The sequence below is a fragment of the Ursus maritimus genome, unplaced genomic scaffold (genome assembly GCF_017311325.1).
Source record: "Ursus maritimus isolate PB19 unplaced genomic scaffold, ASM1731132v1 scaffold_25, whole genome shotgun sequence".
NCBI lineage: Eukaryota > Metazoa > Chordata > Mammalia > Carnivora > Ursidae > Ursus > Ursus maritimus.
Window position 1 is genome coordinate 14,512,753 of NW_024425008.1, and position 19,124 is coordinate 14,531,876.

Sequence of the window (19,124 nt, forward strand, 5' to 3'; positions counted from 1 at the left end):
GAGACCCAGAAACTGGACAGGAGGAGAGAGGACATGAGGATGGGCCAAGGGCTGTAGGGAGCCAGAAGCAAGAATATATTTGTTTTTTGTTATCTTTCGGCAAATTATAATCGAAAATTAGTTTGTATTTGAGAACTTTCAGATGTCAGGGTATTTTTAACCTGTAGTGAAACTAAATATAGGTTTTGATCTAAATAGCATTTTATTTTGGTGAAGTCACACTTAGAAAATGTTTCTGGTAAAGAATGGGTAGTTCACATCTCTTTTAGACTCATAGGCTGTGGTGAGGAGCCGCTTTGATAAGAGTACTTTCCTGTATCACTGGAGTAAAATGAGTTATAGTGCCTAGACTGTAGGCCTTCTCTGTTGTTAATATTTTTCTCAGCTGCAAAATGAATGTCATGGAAATTCTCTTTTAGTTCTAAAACCTCATCCCTCCAATGCTAAACCAACGAGAGCTGTGCATCTTCCTTTTATCTGTCCTCATTAAGAATTTGCCTTTGTGATGTAGCACGTCATGTGGGCTAAAAAAATTACTTCTACAGTATACTTATTAATACTTGGCTTTAGGTGTGCTGGTAAGATCTTGTAAGATTTATTATAACTCTCTCCCCATGTCTGCTGGGTCTCCGGGGTCTAATAGAATCCCTGGCACACATTACATTGTCAGTGGTGGTTAAATGATTGAAGGGATATTCCAGTTTTGGAAATCCTTGGAAGGGGGCGCCTGGGTGGCTCAGTCAGTTAAGCGTCAGACTCTTGATTTTAGCTCACGTCGTGATCTCGGTCATGGGATTGAGCCCCATGTCAGGCTCCATGCTCAGCGGGGAGTCTGCTTGAGGATTTCTCTCCCTCCCCTTCTCCCTCTGCTTGCCCTCTCTCTCTTTATCTAAAATAAATAAAAATAAAAAAGAAAAATAAATCACTGGAATAAGTGACTATTTAAAAACACCCACTAAATATTCAAGGTTTTAAAAGAAAAAGTTATGTTGTTTTCTAAATATCTATAAATTCAAGAACGGGACATTCCATAAAGGAAGAAACATTGCTTTTTAGATGATATGAAAGATGAAGAGAGCAGTGGCTCTCTCATTAACGGAAATGTCTACTTTCTGACCTTTAACTTTCAATTCAGACTGTTTGACTTTCTGTTTTGCAGATTTGGAACGAGAGGTCATTTGACATCAATTATATCAAGGTCTGTACAACTTTAAAATCTTTTTGTCTTAAAGTTATTAGTAAATGATCCCCTTATGGTTCCATGGAAATTAGTGGTAGGAACACTGTTTTTACAGCACAGATACTTGTTTTGCTAGTTGTGACATAAAATTCAAGCAAAAGCTTAATCCTATTTAAATTCCTGATTAAAGCACAGGGAAGTCCTTGTGAACGCCAAATTTCCTTTGTCTGAAGACTTGTGTCGAATTTTCCTATTTTAAAATTCATTATTTGTGGAATTATGATAATCATTATAAAAACAACTGCATCATGTTAGGCTTTTAGGACTTAAAGAAATGTAGCTTTTTTTTTTTTTTTCCCGTTGTCAACTGAGAAAAGGAGGCAAACCTAAAAAAGAACAAAGACTTTTATTTGGGGTGTCAGAATTGCCACTTGGGGAGCACAGATTCTGGAGTAACCAAAAAAGTGTCCTGCTCGGTGGGGAGGGCAAGGGGTTTTTATGACCAAGAAGGAAGGGCTAATTCATAAGGTAGATAAAGAAGAGAAAAGAGAACACTGCTAATTTGGGGCTGACCAATTGAGCCATTTCTGATAACTCTGTCATTGATTATTCTGTTGGTGCTATCACAAACAAAACTGTCCCTGGAAGGTATCAATTAACTTTACTATCCGGACTGCCTGTTGTTCTGTTGAAATGTTGTGAGTAATTACCTGTAAAACTGTTGCCACTTTGGGCCCAGGTCAAGAGTTCACCCACTGGAAAGGAAAATGGAGCTTGAAAATGGAGTCTCTTCTGGCCAGAAATTTTATACAGTTCCACATCTTATATCAAAATTTCTCATATATAGTCTCATTGTTATTTTCTTTGGAATGCCTGCTATTTTGGAATGTTCTAGGTGTTTCTATCTGTGATTAGCAAATGGGTAGCAACTAACCTTTGCCAAGTGTGTGTTTTGGGGCCGCTTTTCCTAGTTATTTATCTCCATTTCATTCTCACTAGCTCCCTTATTAGGTAATTACTATTATTGCTGTTTTTTAGGAAAGGAAAAACTGAGAATAATAACTCCTCTGTCACTGGGAAACTAATGGCAGTTTAACTTTTCAGGTGGAGGTAGTGTCTGGTTTACTTTCCAGTAAACTGTCCTGTGTTTCCTCCAAAAAACCTAGTTTTGTGGTTGTATTTTGTTTTCGGTTTTTAAAAAAATTTCTTTACGTGTCTTATGTTTTTCAGCAGGTAATATCCACTAAATTTCTTTCATTTATTTATTCATTTATTCCATCAGCAAGCATTGACTCAACACTGGGTTTGTCAGGCATTCCATACATGCTTAGAAGACAAGGACACAAAATACTCTTGCTGCCTAGAAGGAGTTCACATTTGAGGCCTATAGAGTCCCGGATGGACAACTAAAATATCCGTTATAATTTCTGTAGCAGAATAATGCCCATGCAGGGTTGTCAGAAGGTACAAAGCAGAGATGATACTTCTCCCTGGGTGGATTAGGGAATGCTGTTAGAGAAGGTGACGTGTGGTTGGACTCTTCAAGGTGGGATAGATAGGAACTCCCCTGGTTGCTAGGGCAGGGGCAGGACACTGCCAAGAAATGATGATTGAGAGTAAAAGGATTTGGGGGAAGAGCAAGGGTAAAAGATGGAGTAGACAAGTGGGGACTCTGAGCCTCGAGTAGTCTTCTGTGATCGCCGGGGGAACGGCAAACTTTAATCTGTAGCTCTGGGGTTTGATGGGGTGGCTTGCAGCCAGGGCCGTGTAAGTCAGGGTCACCTCCAGGCTGCAGGCATTATCAATGAAGTGGTGAGAATGTGGTGGAGGGGGTGTTGTGGGGCTGTGGGAGGTGGGGCAGTGGAGCTAGTATAAGATGGAAGCACAGGGTTGTTCGTGGAAAGTTGTGGCTTCTGTGAGCACAGGGCTGATGAGAGCAGCAGGAGCCCAGAGCGGAAGTCACACTCATGCATGTATTCTGCGTGACCCTGCAGTTGGGGGCGGCTTCATGGCAGGGTTCCAGTAGTGAAGGTGAGGAACTTTTTTATCTACCCAGATTTGACATTTCACAGCTTATGTTTTTCCTTGTGATTATACATGTGCCTCTCTAGTTGTGTTCATTTTATTTGAGGGAAGCTTTGGAAACATTAGAATCTGGTTTCCTTTTTCTTTTAAACTAATGATCTCCAGCTATGGTGGCAGTTTATTTTATTTTTTTTTACTATTACGAGTCTGTTGTTGATTCCATTAAAGTCAGAGGCAGAATCCCTCTAAAGCATTTTTACCTCTTGGTTTTTTTTCTTTTTACGTTCCCATGAAGTAGGTTATCTTAACGATAATGCTTTATATTTTCCATAGGAGGCACATTTCTATCGAGAAATAATATATATATATATTTTTAGATTTTATTTATTTATTAGACAGAGATAGAGACAGCCAGTGAGAGAGGGAACACAAGCAGGGGGAGTGGGAGAGGAAGAAGCAGGCTCATAGCGGAGGAGCCTGACGTGGGGCTCTATCCCATAACGCCGGGATCACGCCCTGAGCCGAAGGCAGACGCTTAACCGCTGTGCCACCCAGGCGCCCCTCTAGAAATAATATTGATACTATTAGCCAGGATGCTGATTTTCGAAGATACTTCAGCTATTGTGGTTGTAATTCAACAGCTGAAAACTCATTTGTAAACTTTCCTGCATTCTGTTTCTCTCTCCAAAAGGTGTTAAGAAGAATGTTGAACTATCAAGGTCTCGATCGAGTGAAAATCATAGCGAGTGACAATCTCTGGGAGCCGATTTCTGCTTCTATGTTGCTTGACTCTGAGCTCATGGAGGTGATTGATGTTATAGGGTAAGGAAGGTGTTGCTCTGAAAGCTTAACAGTTTCTAATTGCTTGCTTTCGATACTTGACTGTACCTTTATTTTTGCTTTTCCTTCCCACTTGGTTTCATTTTCAGAGGGAGCTTTCTTGTATTTACTTGACTAACGATATGTGAGTGATGTTTCATTCCTTTCTCTTTGAAATGTACGTACAGTTGACCCTTGAACAGCACAGGTAGGAACTGTGCCAGTCCACTTTGTGTGGAATTTTTATGATACTGTAAATGTATTTTCTCTTCCTTGTGATTTTCTTAATAGCATTTTCTTTTCTCTAGCTTCCTTTATTATAAGAATACAGTATATAATACATAGAACATATAAAATATGTGTTAATTGTTTATGTTATTGGTTTTCTGGTCAACAGGCTATTAGTAGTTAAGTTTTGGGGGAGACCAAGATTATATTTGGATTTCCAGATGTCCATGGTTGAGGGGGTTGGCATGTTGTTCAAGGGTCAGCTGTACTTTGGGATCTTTCTGTGACAAATGTATTGGTACTTTTCAGAAATTGTGTTAACATTTGGAGTAATGAAACATGGCTTTGTTTTGATTAAGGGACAGAGTAGTATTTAAATTTTAGAAATTACAAGAGGCAAACTTCCCGTGGTTGGGAGTTCTTCCATGAATGAACACTTATGTAAATGACACTGCTGATCACTGACCATGGCTCTTGTCATGTTTCCTTAGCAGGCTGGCTTTGACCCTGCTCTTTAGTCCAGCTCTGCCAGTCAGTCCTCTGACTTGGCCTTGGCCTCCCTGAGTTCTAGTAATTTTTTTCTTATTTTTTTCCAGTTTTATTGAGAAATAATTGATATACATCACTGTATAAGTTTAAGGTGTAGAGCATGATGATTTGATTTACATCTATGTGAGATAATTACCATGATAGGTTTAGTTAACATCCATCATCTCATATACATACAGTCAAAAGATAAGGAAAAGTAATCTCTCCTTATGATGAGAGCTCTTAGGATCTACTTTTTTTTTTTTTTAAGATTTTATTTATTTATTTATTTGACAGAGAGAAATAGCTAGAGGGAACACAAGCAAGGGGAGTGTGAGAGGGAGAAGAAGCCTGAGCAGGAAGCCGGATGTGGGGCTCGATCCCAGGACTCTCGGATCATGACCTGAGCCGAAGGCAGACGCTTAATGGCTGAGCCACCCAGGCGCCCCAAGGATCTGCTTTCTTAATGACTTTACTATGTATCACATAGCAGTGTTAATTATAGTTACAATTAATTATAGTCCTCATGCTGTACATTATATCCCTAGTACTTATTTATCTTATAACTGGAATTTTGTGCCTTTTGACCACCTTCCTCCAAATCTCCCTTCTTCTACCCCTCACCTAGCAGTATTTTTTTAAGTGTATTTGAATTCAAGTGATAACATACATAAGCGTTTGAAAAATAGAATACACATGTATGTGGAATGTGTTCTTTATTCAGTGTGAAGACTGCTTGATCTACATGTGTCTTTTTTTTTTTTAATGAAGTATCTTGAATGTACACGAACTAGGCAGAATAATATCATGACTCTCCATGTGCCTGTCACTCAGCCTCCATAACTATGCCCCATGCCTAGTTCTCCATCCACATCTTGTCCATTCTGTTAACTGAAACTGGGTTTGCCTCTTGGCGCGTGTGGGGCCAAAATTCACAGCCAGGCCAAAGAATAAAAAAATAAGGGTTTTACTTGCAACAAGTAAAGGAGAGCAGCGGGAATGTTTCCCAAAGCAGTGTCTCCTCAAAAAACAAAACTGGGGAAGTTTTAGGCGAAGGGGCTTTCACAATAGGGTATTCAGCATGGGATGGGGGCAGAAGTCATCTTAAAGTGACAGAGTCCAAGTCACAAGGGTCAGCATCATCAGTTCCTGGTATTTGAGTGCTCAAAATGGTTCAGATCCTACAAAGATAGCTCAAGAATGTGCGTCAGGTCAGTCTTTATTTTTGAACCAGCACTGGAAGATTTACCACTGATGTATTGTCCCTGATATGATTAGGTTATCTCCTGGCCTGATAGTGGCTGTTTGTGCTTACGTTTTTTGGTTCCCTTAAAATTGTTATCTACTGGGATCTATTGTTCTGCAATTTCAACATACCTCAGGAAGTTCTGCAAAAAATGTGCTTTGGGCAAGTAGTGCCAATCAGGCATAGATGACAAGATGGCTGTCTTTGGGCAAGTAGTGCCAATCAGGCATAGATGACAAGATGGCTGTCTTTTCTCCTGTCGAGAAAGCTTGTCTTGTTTCTTTTTCCGGGGACTCCTAGCTCTTTCTGCTTACAGTTTCTCTTCTTCCTCGCACATTATTCTGAAGCAAATCCCACACATTATGTTATTTCTTCCATAAGAATTTTACCATGCATCTTTGAGATAAGAATTCTTTTTCTTTTTACTATAAACAATACCATTATTACATCTAAAAATGTAACAGTTTTTTGATAACAAATATTTGTTACTGTTATTTTATAGTTTTAATTGAATCTGGACCCAATTTAGATTCACACATTGTGATTGGTTGGTATTTAAGTCTCTTCTGATTATTTTGGTTCCTGCCCCATCTTTGTTTTGTTTTGTTTTGAAGATTTTAACTATTTATTTGACACAGAGAGAGAGAGAGAGTACAAGCAGGGGGAGTGGCAGAGAGAGGGAGAAGCAGGCTCCCGCTGGGCAGAGAGCCTGATGTGGGGCTTGATCCCAGGACCGTGAGATTATGACCTGAGCCAAAGGCAGGCACTGAACCTACTGAGCCACCCGGGCGCTCAGCTGCCCCCTCTTTTTATTCCCTTTCATTTGTCAAAGAAACTGGATCATTTGTCCTTTGAAGTGTCTCACAGTCTGGGACTTAATAGTTCCATCCTTGCAGTTTGTTTAACCTGCCTGTCTGCCCTTGTTTCTTGCTGGAAATTGACATGAGGCATGATTAGGTTAGCTTTAGGCTTATTTATTTATTTGTTTATGTATTTATTTCTTTATTTATGGCAAGAAAAGTAAGATGTATGTAAACATTTCATGCATTGAAATTAGAATATAATTTTTGCCTTTATTGTTAAAACTTTCATAAGTAACTCGAGTCTTGAGGGGGAAAACAAAGTTGTATTGATATTGAATCTATTTGGCTAGGAAAAAATGAATGAAGGTCTGGGTTTTGTTGTGTCTTCATGAAGTTGTTGGATGTTTAATACGTTTATCTTATTGATACGGGCATCTAATGCAGCAAATACTCCTTTGAGCACTGCTTTAGCTCTTTTATTTCCTCATTTCATCACACTGTGGTTATTTAATGATGAACGTATTTAAACATTTTTTTTTCAAAAACGTTCTCAGGACCTTCTTTTTGTCTTATTATATTAGAATATATTTTTTATCGGGATATAAGGGTTGAGTGTGTATTATCTACCTTAGCGATTGCATTGTTTAGGTATTCTGTATCCTGATTATTTTGTTCACTTGCCCTGTCCAGGGTTTCCCAGAGCGTTAGTTTCCTCTCACTGGTGGGTTTCAGTTTCATGCAGTTTATGCTTTCGAAAGTTCCTCTGTGTTATGTCACAGGTATTAATGTCTTATCTTATATTCTTTTCTTTGTAACTGTTGACATTAGAAATTGTCATTCTTTGGGGTGCTGGCTCAGGAGGAAGAACATGTGACTCTTGATCTTAGGGTCATGAGTTTGAGCCCCACATTGGTTGTAGAGATGACAAAAAAAACCCTGAAAAAAAGAAAGAAAATGTCATTCTTTGCCTCATTATGCTTCTTGGTATGAATTTTGCTTTGTCTGTGATTAAGGAAGAGATCACTGTTTTCTTTATATTTGCCTGAAATGTCTTGCCCATACTTTCATTCTTTAACTCTTGAGGTCATTTTGTTTCGTGTATGTTGCTCACATAAAGCATAGATTTAGATTTTGCTTTTTTCGCTGCTCTAAAAATCTTCAGATTTTAATGCTTGGTTTAAACTCATTTATACTTCATGATATAATTGAAACCATATATACTTCATGATATAGTGATGTACTCTAGTCTATATTGTCTTGTTAATTGTTTATACTATGTATATACTAATACAAAATCTTGCTATGTGATTTGCTTTCTTTGCTCTTTTTGAAGGAGGTATCTTTTTTGTTATTTAGCAACGTTTGATTTTTGGTTCTATGGATTGCATTTATGCTGATACATTTATACCAGTGGTTCTCAGCCAGGGGTAATGTGTCTCCCAGGGAACTTTTGGTAACGCCTGGAAATATTTGTGATTGGTACTGGCATGATGGGCAGAGGCCATAGATATTTCTAAATATCCTCCCAAGCACAGGGTAACTTCCCCACAGCAAAGAATTATCCGGCCAAAATGTCAATAGTGCTGAAGTTGAGAAAACGTTTAATACTCTTAGTTCCTTTTCTATATAGTTATTATGTATCGGTTTACTATAAGCAATTGGAAACTTATTTCATAACTTCCTCTTTCTCCCCTTCTCACTCCTACAATGGAATTTTAATTACCAGAATTTCTTAATCTTTGTACTCTTACCTGAGCTTAAGCTTCTTCTGTCTTGATTTGTCAGCTGCAAGCCGGCACCTTTAACTCCCAGCCAATGGGCAAACTTCGTTTACATTTCATTTTCTTTCCTCCTCCTGTTTTGCATCTGCTATGATATACATTATCAGAACATGTAACATTTATGTACTAAATTACCCTTTCTTTTAATCTGGTTCTGCCATTAAGCATATGCAGTGTTCACTTTCAAGTCTTTTTGCTGCAGTTTCTTCCTTAGATTCTTGGGTGTCAGGAGCTTAATATTTGTCATGTTTTTTGGGAAGTTCTAATGGAAACAATATTTCTTGATCTCTTACATGTTTATTAACTCTTTATCTGTGGCCTTTCTACCTGAAGGACAGTTTGGCTAGATATTAATTCCCTGACTCACATTTTCGTAATCCTTGAACGTCATAAAATTTACTCTGTTGGTTACTTACATAAAATGTTGCTGTTTAGAATTCTGATGCTAGGCTTCTTTTATTTCTTCTTTTTTTTGTTGTTGTTGCCCCCCTCTCTTGGACGTTTTACTTACCCTAATGCAGAAGAAGCTGCTGGTCTACCAAAACCTATCCTATTCTTCCTGGGCCCAAGGCAAGACTCCCAGCATTCTTTGCAGTTAAGAAATGACAATATGGTTGAGTTTCTGGTGATGAAAGGAGAGCACAGTTGATAAGTAACACCTGAGGGTCTATACTCTAGGATATTGGATACATTCTATTCTACCCCTTTTCCTTCCTACTGGCTGGAATGTGAGCAGCCATTTGACCAAGGAGAAGGTCTAAGAGCTGCTTCCACCAACCTTGACTCTCAATTTGGGATGATTATATGGAAATCAAATAAACTCTTTAAGCCACTACATTCTTTGTGGTCTGAGGTGTCTGTATTATCCTTATTTAGACTTACTTTTTTCTTCCTTATAAATAACTTGGCACAATTCCCATATATCCAAAGAATATTTTTCCTTAACTTTTAAGTCTAGTGGTTGTACACGATTTACCATTTCCAGGTCTATAGTATATATGGTTTTTCAGTATCTGTATTTAAGTATTTTTTTATTTCAATAAGATTTACTTAAATTTTTCTACTCCATTGCTTTGGTTTTCTTTTTAGAAGACTCAGTTATGCATTTTGGATCTAGTTTGTATGTTGCCTTTGTTCTCTGTTTCTCTCCAACCATTGCTGTCTGTTCATTTCTGTTTGATTCTCTATAATTTTATCCTTGCTATCTTCTATTTTCCTTACTGTGTTTTCCACAGCGTCTATTCTGTCTTGTGTTTCTTTTTCTAGTCTTCATTTCTAAAATGTGTTTTTTGTAATCTATAATTCTCTCATTTTAGTTTCCTATACATTTGTTGTCTAATAATCTCACCCTCCTTAAAATTTTTTTAACAAAGTATAACATACATACACACACATACCAACGTCCATACATAAAAGTACATAAATCATAAGAATATGGCATAGTGAATTGTCACACAGTGAACATACCTGCGTCATCACCACCCGGGTCAAGAAATAGAAAATTATCGGTATCTAAGCAGCTCTTCCCTTGGAAATCTTTCCAGTCATTAGCCTCTCCTTTGCTCCCAGAGGCAATTACTAATATTAGCCCTAACACCATTAACTAATTTTGCCTGTTTAAAACTTTATTTAGAGGGCGCATGATGTCATGAGCACTGGGTGTTGTATGCAGCTGATGAAATACTGAACTTTACATCTGAAACTCATGATGTACTATATGTTGGCTAATTGATTTTAAAGAAAAAACTTTATTTAAATGGCATCTTAAGAGTATCTATTATCTTGGTCAGCATTATATTTTTGAGATTAACTCATATTGCCAGGTATAGACGTGGTTCATTTTAATTGCTATTTTGCATTCAGCTGGAGTAATATGTCACGATTTACCCATCTTAATTCTTTGTTAATGGCCATTTGGATTCTTTCCAAATTCAGGTTATTGTGGTATAATGAGGTTTTGTTCAGGAGTTCTTCATTCTCTGGCTGCCCCCTCCATAGGAAGTGTAGATCTCCCTGCCCCCTTCACGTTGTACTTGGCGGGCACTGTGGAAGCTCTTGTTTTGCAGCCATAGTGCCTTCTGGGGTCTGCTGCTCCCGGGCCCCATTCTCCCTACTGCCTGAATGTTGTCTCTCCCTCACCGTGAGTGTTCCTGCCTTACTGTGGATTCTCGTCAAGCAGCTTATCCTCATAGTGAGGCTCTCCCATTCCAGTTAAGATTGTTGGCTACCTATTCCTGAAATTGTGAAGGGTTTGAACCTGTGTTGTCCAATAAGGTAGCCACTAGCCACAGTTAGCTAGGGGGCACTTGAAGCGTGGCTAGTCTGAATTTAGGTGTGTTTTAAGTGTAAAGAAGACACTGGATTTTAAAGATTTGGTATTTTCAAAAATGTAAAATGTTATTAATTTTTTACATTGACTATGTTGAATGATAATATTTTGGATACATGGGGTTAAACAAAGTATACCAGGAACTTTTCCCTTTTGCTTTGTTTAAATGCAGCTGCTACAAAATTTAAAATTATACATGTATTGCTTACTTCGTATATCTCTTGGTTTAAACTGTCAACAGTGTCGTGTTTGGATCTCTTAGTGAATTCACTGTTTTCCATTCACCCCCAACAGAATGACTCCAGCCTTTGAAGACATTCCCAGTTTCACCAACTTGTTCTCTGATGCTCCCACTGAGGGTAGGGCCTGCTCCTTGGGGAGTGATGCCTGCTGGTCCCCTCTCCTCCCAGTTTCCATGTTGTATCTGCTGATTCTGGGCCAGTCCTGATGCCGCAAGACTCCTGGGCATTCCCGTCACCTAGTTTTGATGAGGACATTGTCTGTGGGTTTTCCCTTTCTCATTTCTGATTGATGTGTTTGGTTTCAGGAGGAGTACTTGGCACTGGGGAGCTACCATGATCCACCTTGTCCTTAAGTTATAATTTTCTTTTAATACAAATATGTTCCTCTGTTAGGATAACTTTGGTTTACTTTCAGTAATCTTAGTTTTATTTGTCGTTTGAATTTCGGAAAATCATGCTGTGAAATGATAGAGAGGTTTTGCCTAGTTATATACATTTAAAAATTATATTCTCACAGGACCTTTGCATTTTGTTAAATTAATGGTGGGACTGGATGTTGGAAGAGACCCAGATTTTACTACCAGTTCTGCCCTTCTTTGCTCAGATCATTTAATAAATCACTCAGTTTTAACATAACAGTTTATGTTGTTTTCTGAATGAGGGATATAATACCTATTTCTATAACTTTAACAGAGATACTTTTTCAGATTATAAAAATAATTCATGATCATAGAAAATTTGGAAAACCTAGAAACCTGTAAAGATAGACTTCGAACTTACTCAGAATCTAACATCTGGAGATCATTAGTAACACAATAGCATATTACTTTCCAGGCTTTTACTTTTTTATTTTTATTTTTTAAGATTTATTTATTTATTTGAGAGAGAGAAAGAGAGAGTGTGCGAGAGAGAACACAGCGGGGAGGAGCAGAAGGAGAGGGAGAGAGTCTCAAGCAGACTCCAAGCTGAGCTGAGCGTGGAGCCCATTGCCGGGCTCGATACCGTGACCTGAGATCTGAGATCACGACCTGAGCTGAAACCAAGAGTTGGATGCTTATCTGACTCTGCCACCCAGGCGGCCCCAGGCTTGTCCTTTTTTTCTACAAGGATATTTTGACCAGAGATGCACCAAGCATACATGTGGCTGAGTAACAACGGGATGAGCCTTAGTATTAATATGTGGCTGAACATCATGATCATAGAATGATTTTAACAATTTGTTAAAATTATTACAGAGATTAGTAACAGACTTCACATGTTGGGCATCATCGTGCCAGCATAATTTCTTAACCCTGTTAGGGGCTGGCTCGCTCTCGAGGTCTCTGTACTGTACGTTGACACTACTGAGTCAGATACCTGTTTGCAGCGGAGTTCAGCGATGCCACAGCATCCTGCTGGTACCTCATCGTTCTCAAATACTTCTTTTTAGGTCCTCATTCTCTGTTTCATGTTCTTTTCTTCCTCATGAAATCCTAAAATGCCACATTGATGCTGTGCCCTAATTCATCTTCATGAGGTAGAATGAATTCCTAAGTAGGACTTTTTCTTGAGAGATTCATGACCTAAATGGGATTAAATAACTAAAAACCAAACAGGTCTTCATAATCTTTTTTTTAATGTAATGCATACGGCGACACCAAGCTGCAAAGGTTAGAATTATGATGTAATCCAGTCCGCATTATTCTGCTTGCGTTGTTATTAAATTTTCTGTAAATGATTGTTGTCCTAGAAAGTATACACTCATGTCCCTAAAGTTACTTAGCTCATGTGCTCTCTCGTTCTTGTGCTCTCTGTTTTCTGTTTTACATTTGAAATTTCTTAATTGTTTTTATTCACTGATCAGTAACTTCCAAAATCATCAAGGTAGTTTTTTACTCTTAGAATAATAGATACGCATTTATACTTTGACTTTTCTTAAATAGAAATAAGGGAGAGGTTCTCAACCTCTGTACTTTTGAGGTTTTCACTGGATAGTTGTTTGTCGTGAGGACGTGCCCTGTGCACTGTACGATGTTCGGAAACCCCTCTGGCTTCTACCCACTGGATGCCAGCAGCAAATCCTGCTTGGCCATGCCTTCTCCACCAGGCAAAATCACCCGGGTTAAGAACCACCACTGCTTTGGGATGATAATTTGTAGTTTACTCAAGGTAGTTTCTTCTTTTTATTCAAGGAATAACCCTGTGGGTTTTTGTTGTTTTTGACTTTTTGTTTCTGCCTGGCAGTAAATACCAGGCTGTCTTTCTCGCTCTACTCAGGGGTAGGTGGGAGTGGGGGAGGAGGTGCGGCAATATAACAGACTCATTAATCTTGTCTGGCCTCCTTCATGCCCCTTCCTTTCTACTGTCCTGAGCTCTCTGCTTCCCCTGGGAAGTCTGAATACTCTCTCCATCTCATTCATCTCCTGGAGTGTTCTAGGCCGTGGCCTCCTCTGCTATTTCTGTCTGTCCACGTGCTTCCATCCATTTTATGGTTTCTAGAAACAGAAATCTCTCATCCACTGGTAATCTTCCTTCCTGTTCTGTGTGTTGGTATCGGCTTATCCCATTTTAAGGGCATCTTGGACTCAAGAACGGGACGCAGAAGCTTCTAGTTGGTGTGACTTCTACCCACAAGCTGCCCATTGTTTTAAAATAGAAAACACTGGTGAAGATGTTTTTATTCATTCAACAAATAGATATAAGTGACGTGTTCTGCCTTTTCCAATTTCCACCCTTTCTTTTCTAGAGCTCATTATCCTGGGACCCATACAGTAAAGGATGCGAAGTTGACTAACAAGAAGCTTTGGTCTTCTGAAGATTTTAGCACTTTAAACAGTGATGTGGGTGCAGGCTGCTTGGGCCGCATATTGAATCAGAATTATATCAATGGCTACATGACTGCGTAAGTTATTGAAAACTTCTAAAGGTTTTTATTTTGAAAAATTTCAAAAACAAAATAAGTAGAAAAAAGTACAATACAGCGGGCTTCCATATTCTCACAACCTAGATTCAATGATTGTAAACATTTTGCCTTATTAGCTTCCTCTGTACCTACATCTACACCTAAGCTTATCTATTTTTTGTATTTGAATATCATCTGTATTGAATAAAGTCAGGCTTATTGAGATATAGTTTATCTATATTAAAATTTATGCAGTTCTATGATTTTTGATAACTTATCTATACCTTATAATGAACAATTATAAATTATAGATGTCATAACACTTTACCCCTAAGTATTTTAGCATGTGGCCCCAAAACATAAAGGATATTCTCCTACATGATCACTATATCATTTTGATACATAAGAGCATAAGAGCACTTTAAAAAATATCTGATACTTAGTCTATATTAAAATTTTCCTAATTATTCCTCAAAGTGTCATTTATAACCTTTTTAAAAAAAAAACACTAAGAGCCAATCAAGCATGCATTGCATTTAGATGTCATGCCCCTACAATCTCTTTTAATCTAGAATAGTTTCCTTCCTTCCCTATTTTTTTTAAGAATTTATTTATTTGAGAGGGAGAGAGAGAGAGAGAGCATGAGTTGGGGGGGGGGCACAGAGGGAGAGGAAGAAGCAGACCCCCTGCTGAGCAGGGAGCCTGACTGACATGCTCAGTCTCAGGACCCTGGAATCCTGACCTGAGCCAAAGGCAGATGCTTAACTGACTGAGCCACCCAGGCGCCCCTCTTTCTGTTCCTGTTTTTTGTGACTGAAGCCTTTTAAAAAGACCAGGCCAATAGTTTTATAGACTATCCACTTCCCAGTCTGCCTGTTTGATTCCTCATAGCATCACTTAATTTGTATAACTGTTTACAAAACAGAGGTTCTTAAGAAAGAACACAGCTTTTTTTTTTTTTTTTTTTTAAGCAAGAGCATGCATACGTGAATGCGTGGGGGTAGGCAGAGAGAGAGGGTAGAGAGAGAATTTTAAGCAGGCTCCATGCCCAGCATGGAGCCCAAAGTGGGGCTTGATCTCGCAACCCTGAGATCATGACCTGAGTCAAAATCAAGAGTCTGACGCTCAACCCGCTGAGCCACCACGCGCCCCAGAACACAACTCTTTTTATTTTTCAGGGAAGCATTTCTTAAATGCTTTGAGAAGCTTTCACTGTAATTAGATTCAAATTTGCTTTCTAACACAATAATAAATAGAACAAAAGTAAGCCAATACATATTTTTGTGATGTTAATGTGAGCTGATATATTATTTTTACAGCCTTTGTTCTTTTTTTTCCCTTTTTAAAAGAAAAGGTGCTTATCATGGAGATTTTGGTTCTGATAACTTAATTTGGTATTAAGAGTAATGCACGCTCATGACAGAGAATTTAGTAACTTCACATAAGTATAAAGAAGGAAACAAAATCACCCGTATTTTTGCCATCTAGAGGTAACCATCCTTAAAAATGTTGGTGTATGTCCTCCCATTTATATTTATATTTGTATGTATAAAATTTTAATATAGAGTTAAGATCATACTATATAATGTTTAGTAAATAAGCTGCTTTTCACTTAACAAAGCATTATGAACTTCTTTTCATATTTAAGTGTACTTCTGTTTCATCATTTTTAATGCTTATGTATATTCTGTTACATAGTACATGGCTTCCCAAACTTGCCTTGTCTCAAGAAGCACCTGAGACCCTTGTTACATTGATTCCAGATCTGCTGAATCATAATGCCTCCGGAAGTCTTCGGAGACTCTGTTGGTGTCATCAGTGCCCCAGCTGATTCTGATGCCCCACAAGTTTGGGAAGCACTGATGTAGAAAATGTATTATACCCCATTGAATGTTCTTCCCTTCCAGAAATGGAAGTTGTTTCTATTTTAACAGCTTTGTACACATTGAAATGATCAATTGTATACAGATATCTTTGTTCACATCTATAGTTATTATTTCCTTAGGGTATATTCCTAGAAAGGGAATAAATATCTGGGTCAGAGGTACATAGATTTTAAAGACTTTTGTGTATGTAACAAAATGCTCGTGGGGTAGTTTTTGGTTTACACTTTTATTAGTAGCCAGACAAGATACTATGCATCTTGCAATCCAGGGGTAAAATCATGGGAACCCTTAAAGTTTTCACTTGTAGTAAGTATTTTTGAAAATTGGAGCTATCATTTCTACTTTGTGTTGACAGAATTAGAAAGCTTTGATTTCCTTAGAAAGTCATTTTATGATGGGTGAGGATTTGGTAAGAAAAATGAAATTCTGTGGGTAAGCTGTGGGTTTTTTATTGTTGTTATTGTTTTTTTTGTTGTTGTTTTGTTATTTATTTTTTTTGAGCTGTGAGAAACCCAGCAGTACCAGGGGCCACAGCCTCCCTTTTCCCCTTGGATTTTCCTGAAAACCACAGAGTCACTATTTCAGGATTCAGTACCAGCTATCGAATTCTGAAAGAATAGGCCAAAATGCAGACCAGCAAGCTGACCTATTAGTACTTGCAGATGAGACAGAATCATCGCAGTTTTAGACCCCAGACCTTGTTCTAGACACTTTACAGGCATTAGGACAGGGACTCCTCACTGAGCAATCACATGAGCTAGGTACAGTTATTATCCTCATTTTACAGATGAGGAAACTGAGGTCCAGAGAGGTTAAGTGGTGGAACCATGATTTGAACCCAGGCAGTCTGACTGTAAGAGTTCTCAGTTGTAAAACTTTGCAGCAGCTCAGAGTCAGGTTTATAAACTTATGTCTTGAAACTGGGGCATTAAGAAGGCTGACTGTTGAAGGGAAGGCAGGTATGGCTAAAGCCTTTATTTGTATTTGACTCAAATCTGTGATATGTCTGGTACTGGTAGGGCATGATTCATCTTCTGGCTACACCACTGTTCAGCAAAATTATATACCCAATATACATTTGTGTTTTTTAATTATGCAATTCACCATTAACAATACCTAGATGGATCCAGCTCTGGAGTTTTCAAAATGTGATTGAACTTAGGTGACTGATACTTTCTTGTTTTGGGTGGTCATTTTTCGGTCCTTCACGTGTATTTAAATTCTAATAAGGTTTCTTTTTTTTTTTTTTACTATAGTCTTCTAGACATTTACATTTTGATCACAAGCTGTTTTGGCATTTCTCTTTTACCCAACAAACCTTTTAGCACAATTGCTTGGAACTTGGTGGCCAGTTACTATGAACAGTTGCCCTATGGACGGTGTGGATTAATGACTGCTCAGGAGCCATGGAGCGGGCATTATGTAGTAGAGTCTCCTATCTGGGTATCAGGTATGGCTCAGAGTCCCTCGCTCACTCCTCAGCTTTCTCTCTGGGAGTAAAGGAAGAAAACAGAGGGGGTTACACTGATTGTGCGTGCCTGTGTGTGCGTGCATGTATGTGCGTGTTGTGTGTAAGTTCTCAGTTGGTGTCTGTTGTAAGCAAGATCTGCCATAGTGTTCTGTAAGAGCCTTAGGGTAACTAGACTACTGTTTGTATTCCATTCTTGGTTATCCTAAGACCAGGCTCTTAGAAAAGAAAAGGAAAGGGGGAAGAGAGGAGGAAGAAGGTTTATCATCTGGTGATGGAGACAAATACCTGAAATAGTTGATAAATGTATAATTATAAATTAGGATAATTGCTAATAAAATGATGTATTTGTAAAGATTTATTACAACTCAAGAGTATCTAAAAGTCTTAAAATTAGTCTTGGAGACATTTTATTGTTTTATATTAATATAGTTATTTTGATGAGAATAGTGTGCTAACAAAATCAAGTGAATTCTTAAATGAATAAGTAAATGTAAAGGCTATGTGAGATATTGTGGCTTTATACTGATGAGTATTGTTACAGATAATTTTAAGAAAAAAGTAAAATCATGACTCCTGCACATAAAAACGAACACATGTTAAAGATTTTATACTACTCACGATACTAGGAACCAGGCAGATAAATCAGTCGATTCAAAGGAAAAGTCAAAACAGTACAAATTTATTTAGAGTGAAGGAATTTGAGATAAATTGCAAATGGAGACAGGTTGGGTTTTTTGTAGCAGGGAGGGGAGGAAATCCATTGAGTCCTTGGCAGGCAGGAGATAATTTACACATCCATCCGTTACCTACAGTTAGGTAAGTTTCGAAATAGTTTGAAGACAGTCAACAGGGCTGTAGGAACAGAATTTTTGTTGCAGTATCAGTTATTAGTTACGAGGGACGTTGAGATCACGCAGAAGTGGATGGCACTGTGCCACTTTTTCATGAATGATGTAACCATACTAAAAATGAATATAATTTAAAGAGAATAAAAATCCTGTTGTCGAATAATATTCAAGTTCTTTCTATAGTTTTTTTTGGTAAAAAAAAATTAAACATTTATGACCATTTTGTTTTAACATCGTAACTACTTTAAAACTTCTTTTAAAAAAATCCATTTCTTCAAAGACAGGATGCTTTCATAGGAAAATTCTGAATTCGAAGTGAAGTTGTTTTCATTTTAAACCTTTATTTTGGGGATTTTGTTTTTTATTTGATGTGTTTTCCTCAGATTTGTAGTTATGATGTTAGCCATGAAATCATGACATTATTCTAAACTCTGAGTTGTACTTTCAAAAATACACTTGTATGTCCTCATTAGTTAACCCCCTAAATGTTGTAATTGTTGGTCCCATATTATCTAGGTAAACTAACGTGCTCTTCTAGTATTGTCGCTGTGTTTGGGGGTGGGATGGGGACATGAAATATTGCTCAGTACATTTTCAGAGTCAGCTTTGGAGGTACCCAGTTAACATATATTCTGCAAATAAAACTTGTTCGAAACCATAAAGCTTAGTTTTTGAAATGCAATATTACCTTTTTTTTAGTCTTATTTTTTTGTAGTTATATTAGAATGAGTTAAATAGAGAGGAACAAAAGTTCGTAAGAGAGAACTTTATCTTATTCTCTTATTCTTGGGAAAGAAAGACTTAATACTCTTAACAGTGTGGTTCATTTATTTTTAGTGGTAATTCTAACTATAGTT

At 37.9% G+C, this 19,124-nt stretch overlaps 1 protein-coding gene across 4 annotated transcripts in view; it reads left to right on the top strand.

Moving 5' to 3' along the window:
- The window catches only part of GALC (galactosylceramidase), a 59,980-nt gene that overhangs the window by 14,363 nt on the left and 26,493 nt on the right, over positions 1 to 19,124 (top strand). For 3 of the 4 annotated variants that reach the window (XM_040641586.1, XM_040641583.1, XM_040641585.1), the window contains exons 6-9: positions 1,160 to 1,198; positions 3,897 to 4,027; positions 13,907 to 14,062; positions 17,205 to 17,398. In XM_040641586.1, the coding sequence (XP_040497520.1) occupies positions 1,160 to 1,198; positions 3,897 to 4,027; positions 13,907 to 14,062; positions 17,205 to 17,398 (520 nt within the window). The remainder of the gene's footprint in view (positions 1 to 1,159; positions 1,199 to 3,896; positions 4,028 to 13,906; positions 14,063 to 17,204; positions 17,399 to 19,124) is intronic. The other variant, XM_040641584.1, reaches the window with a different exon arrangement.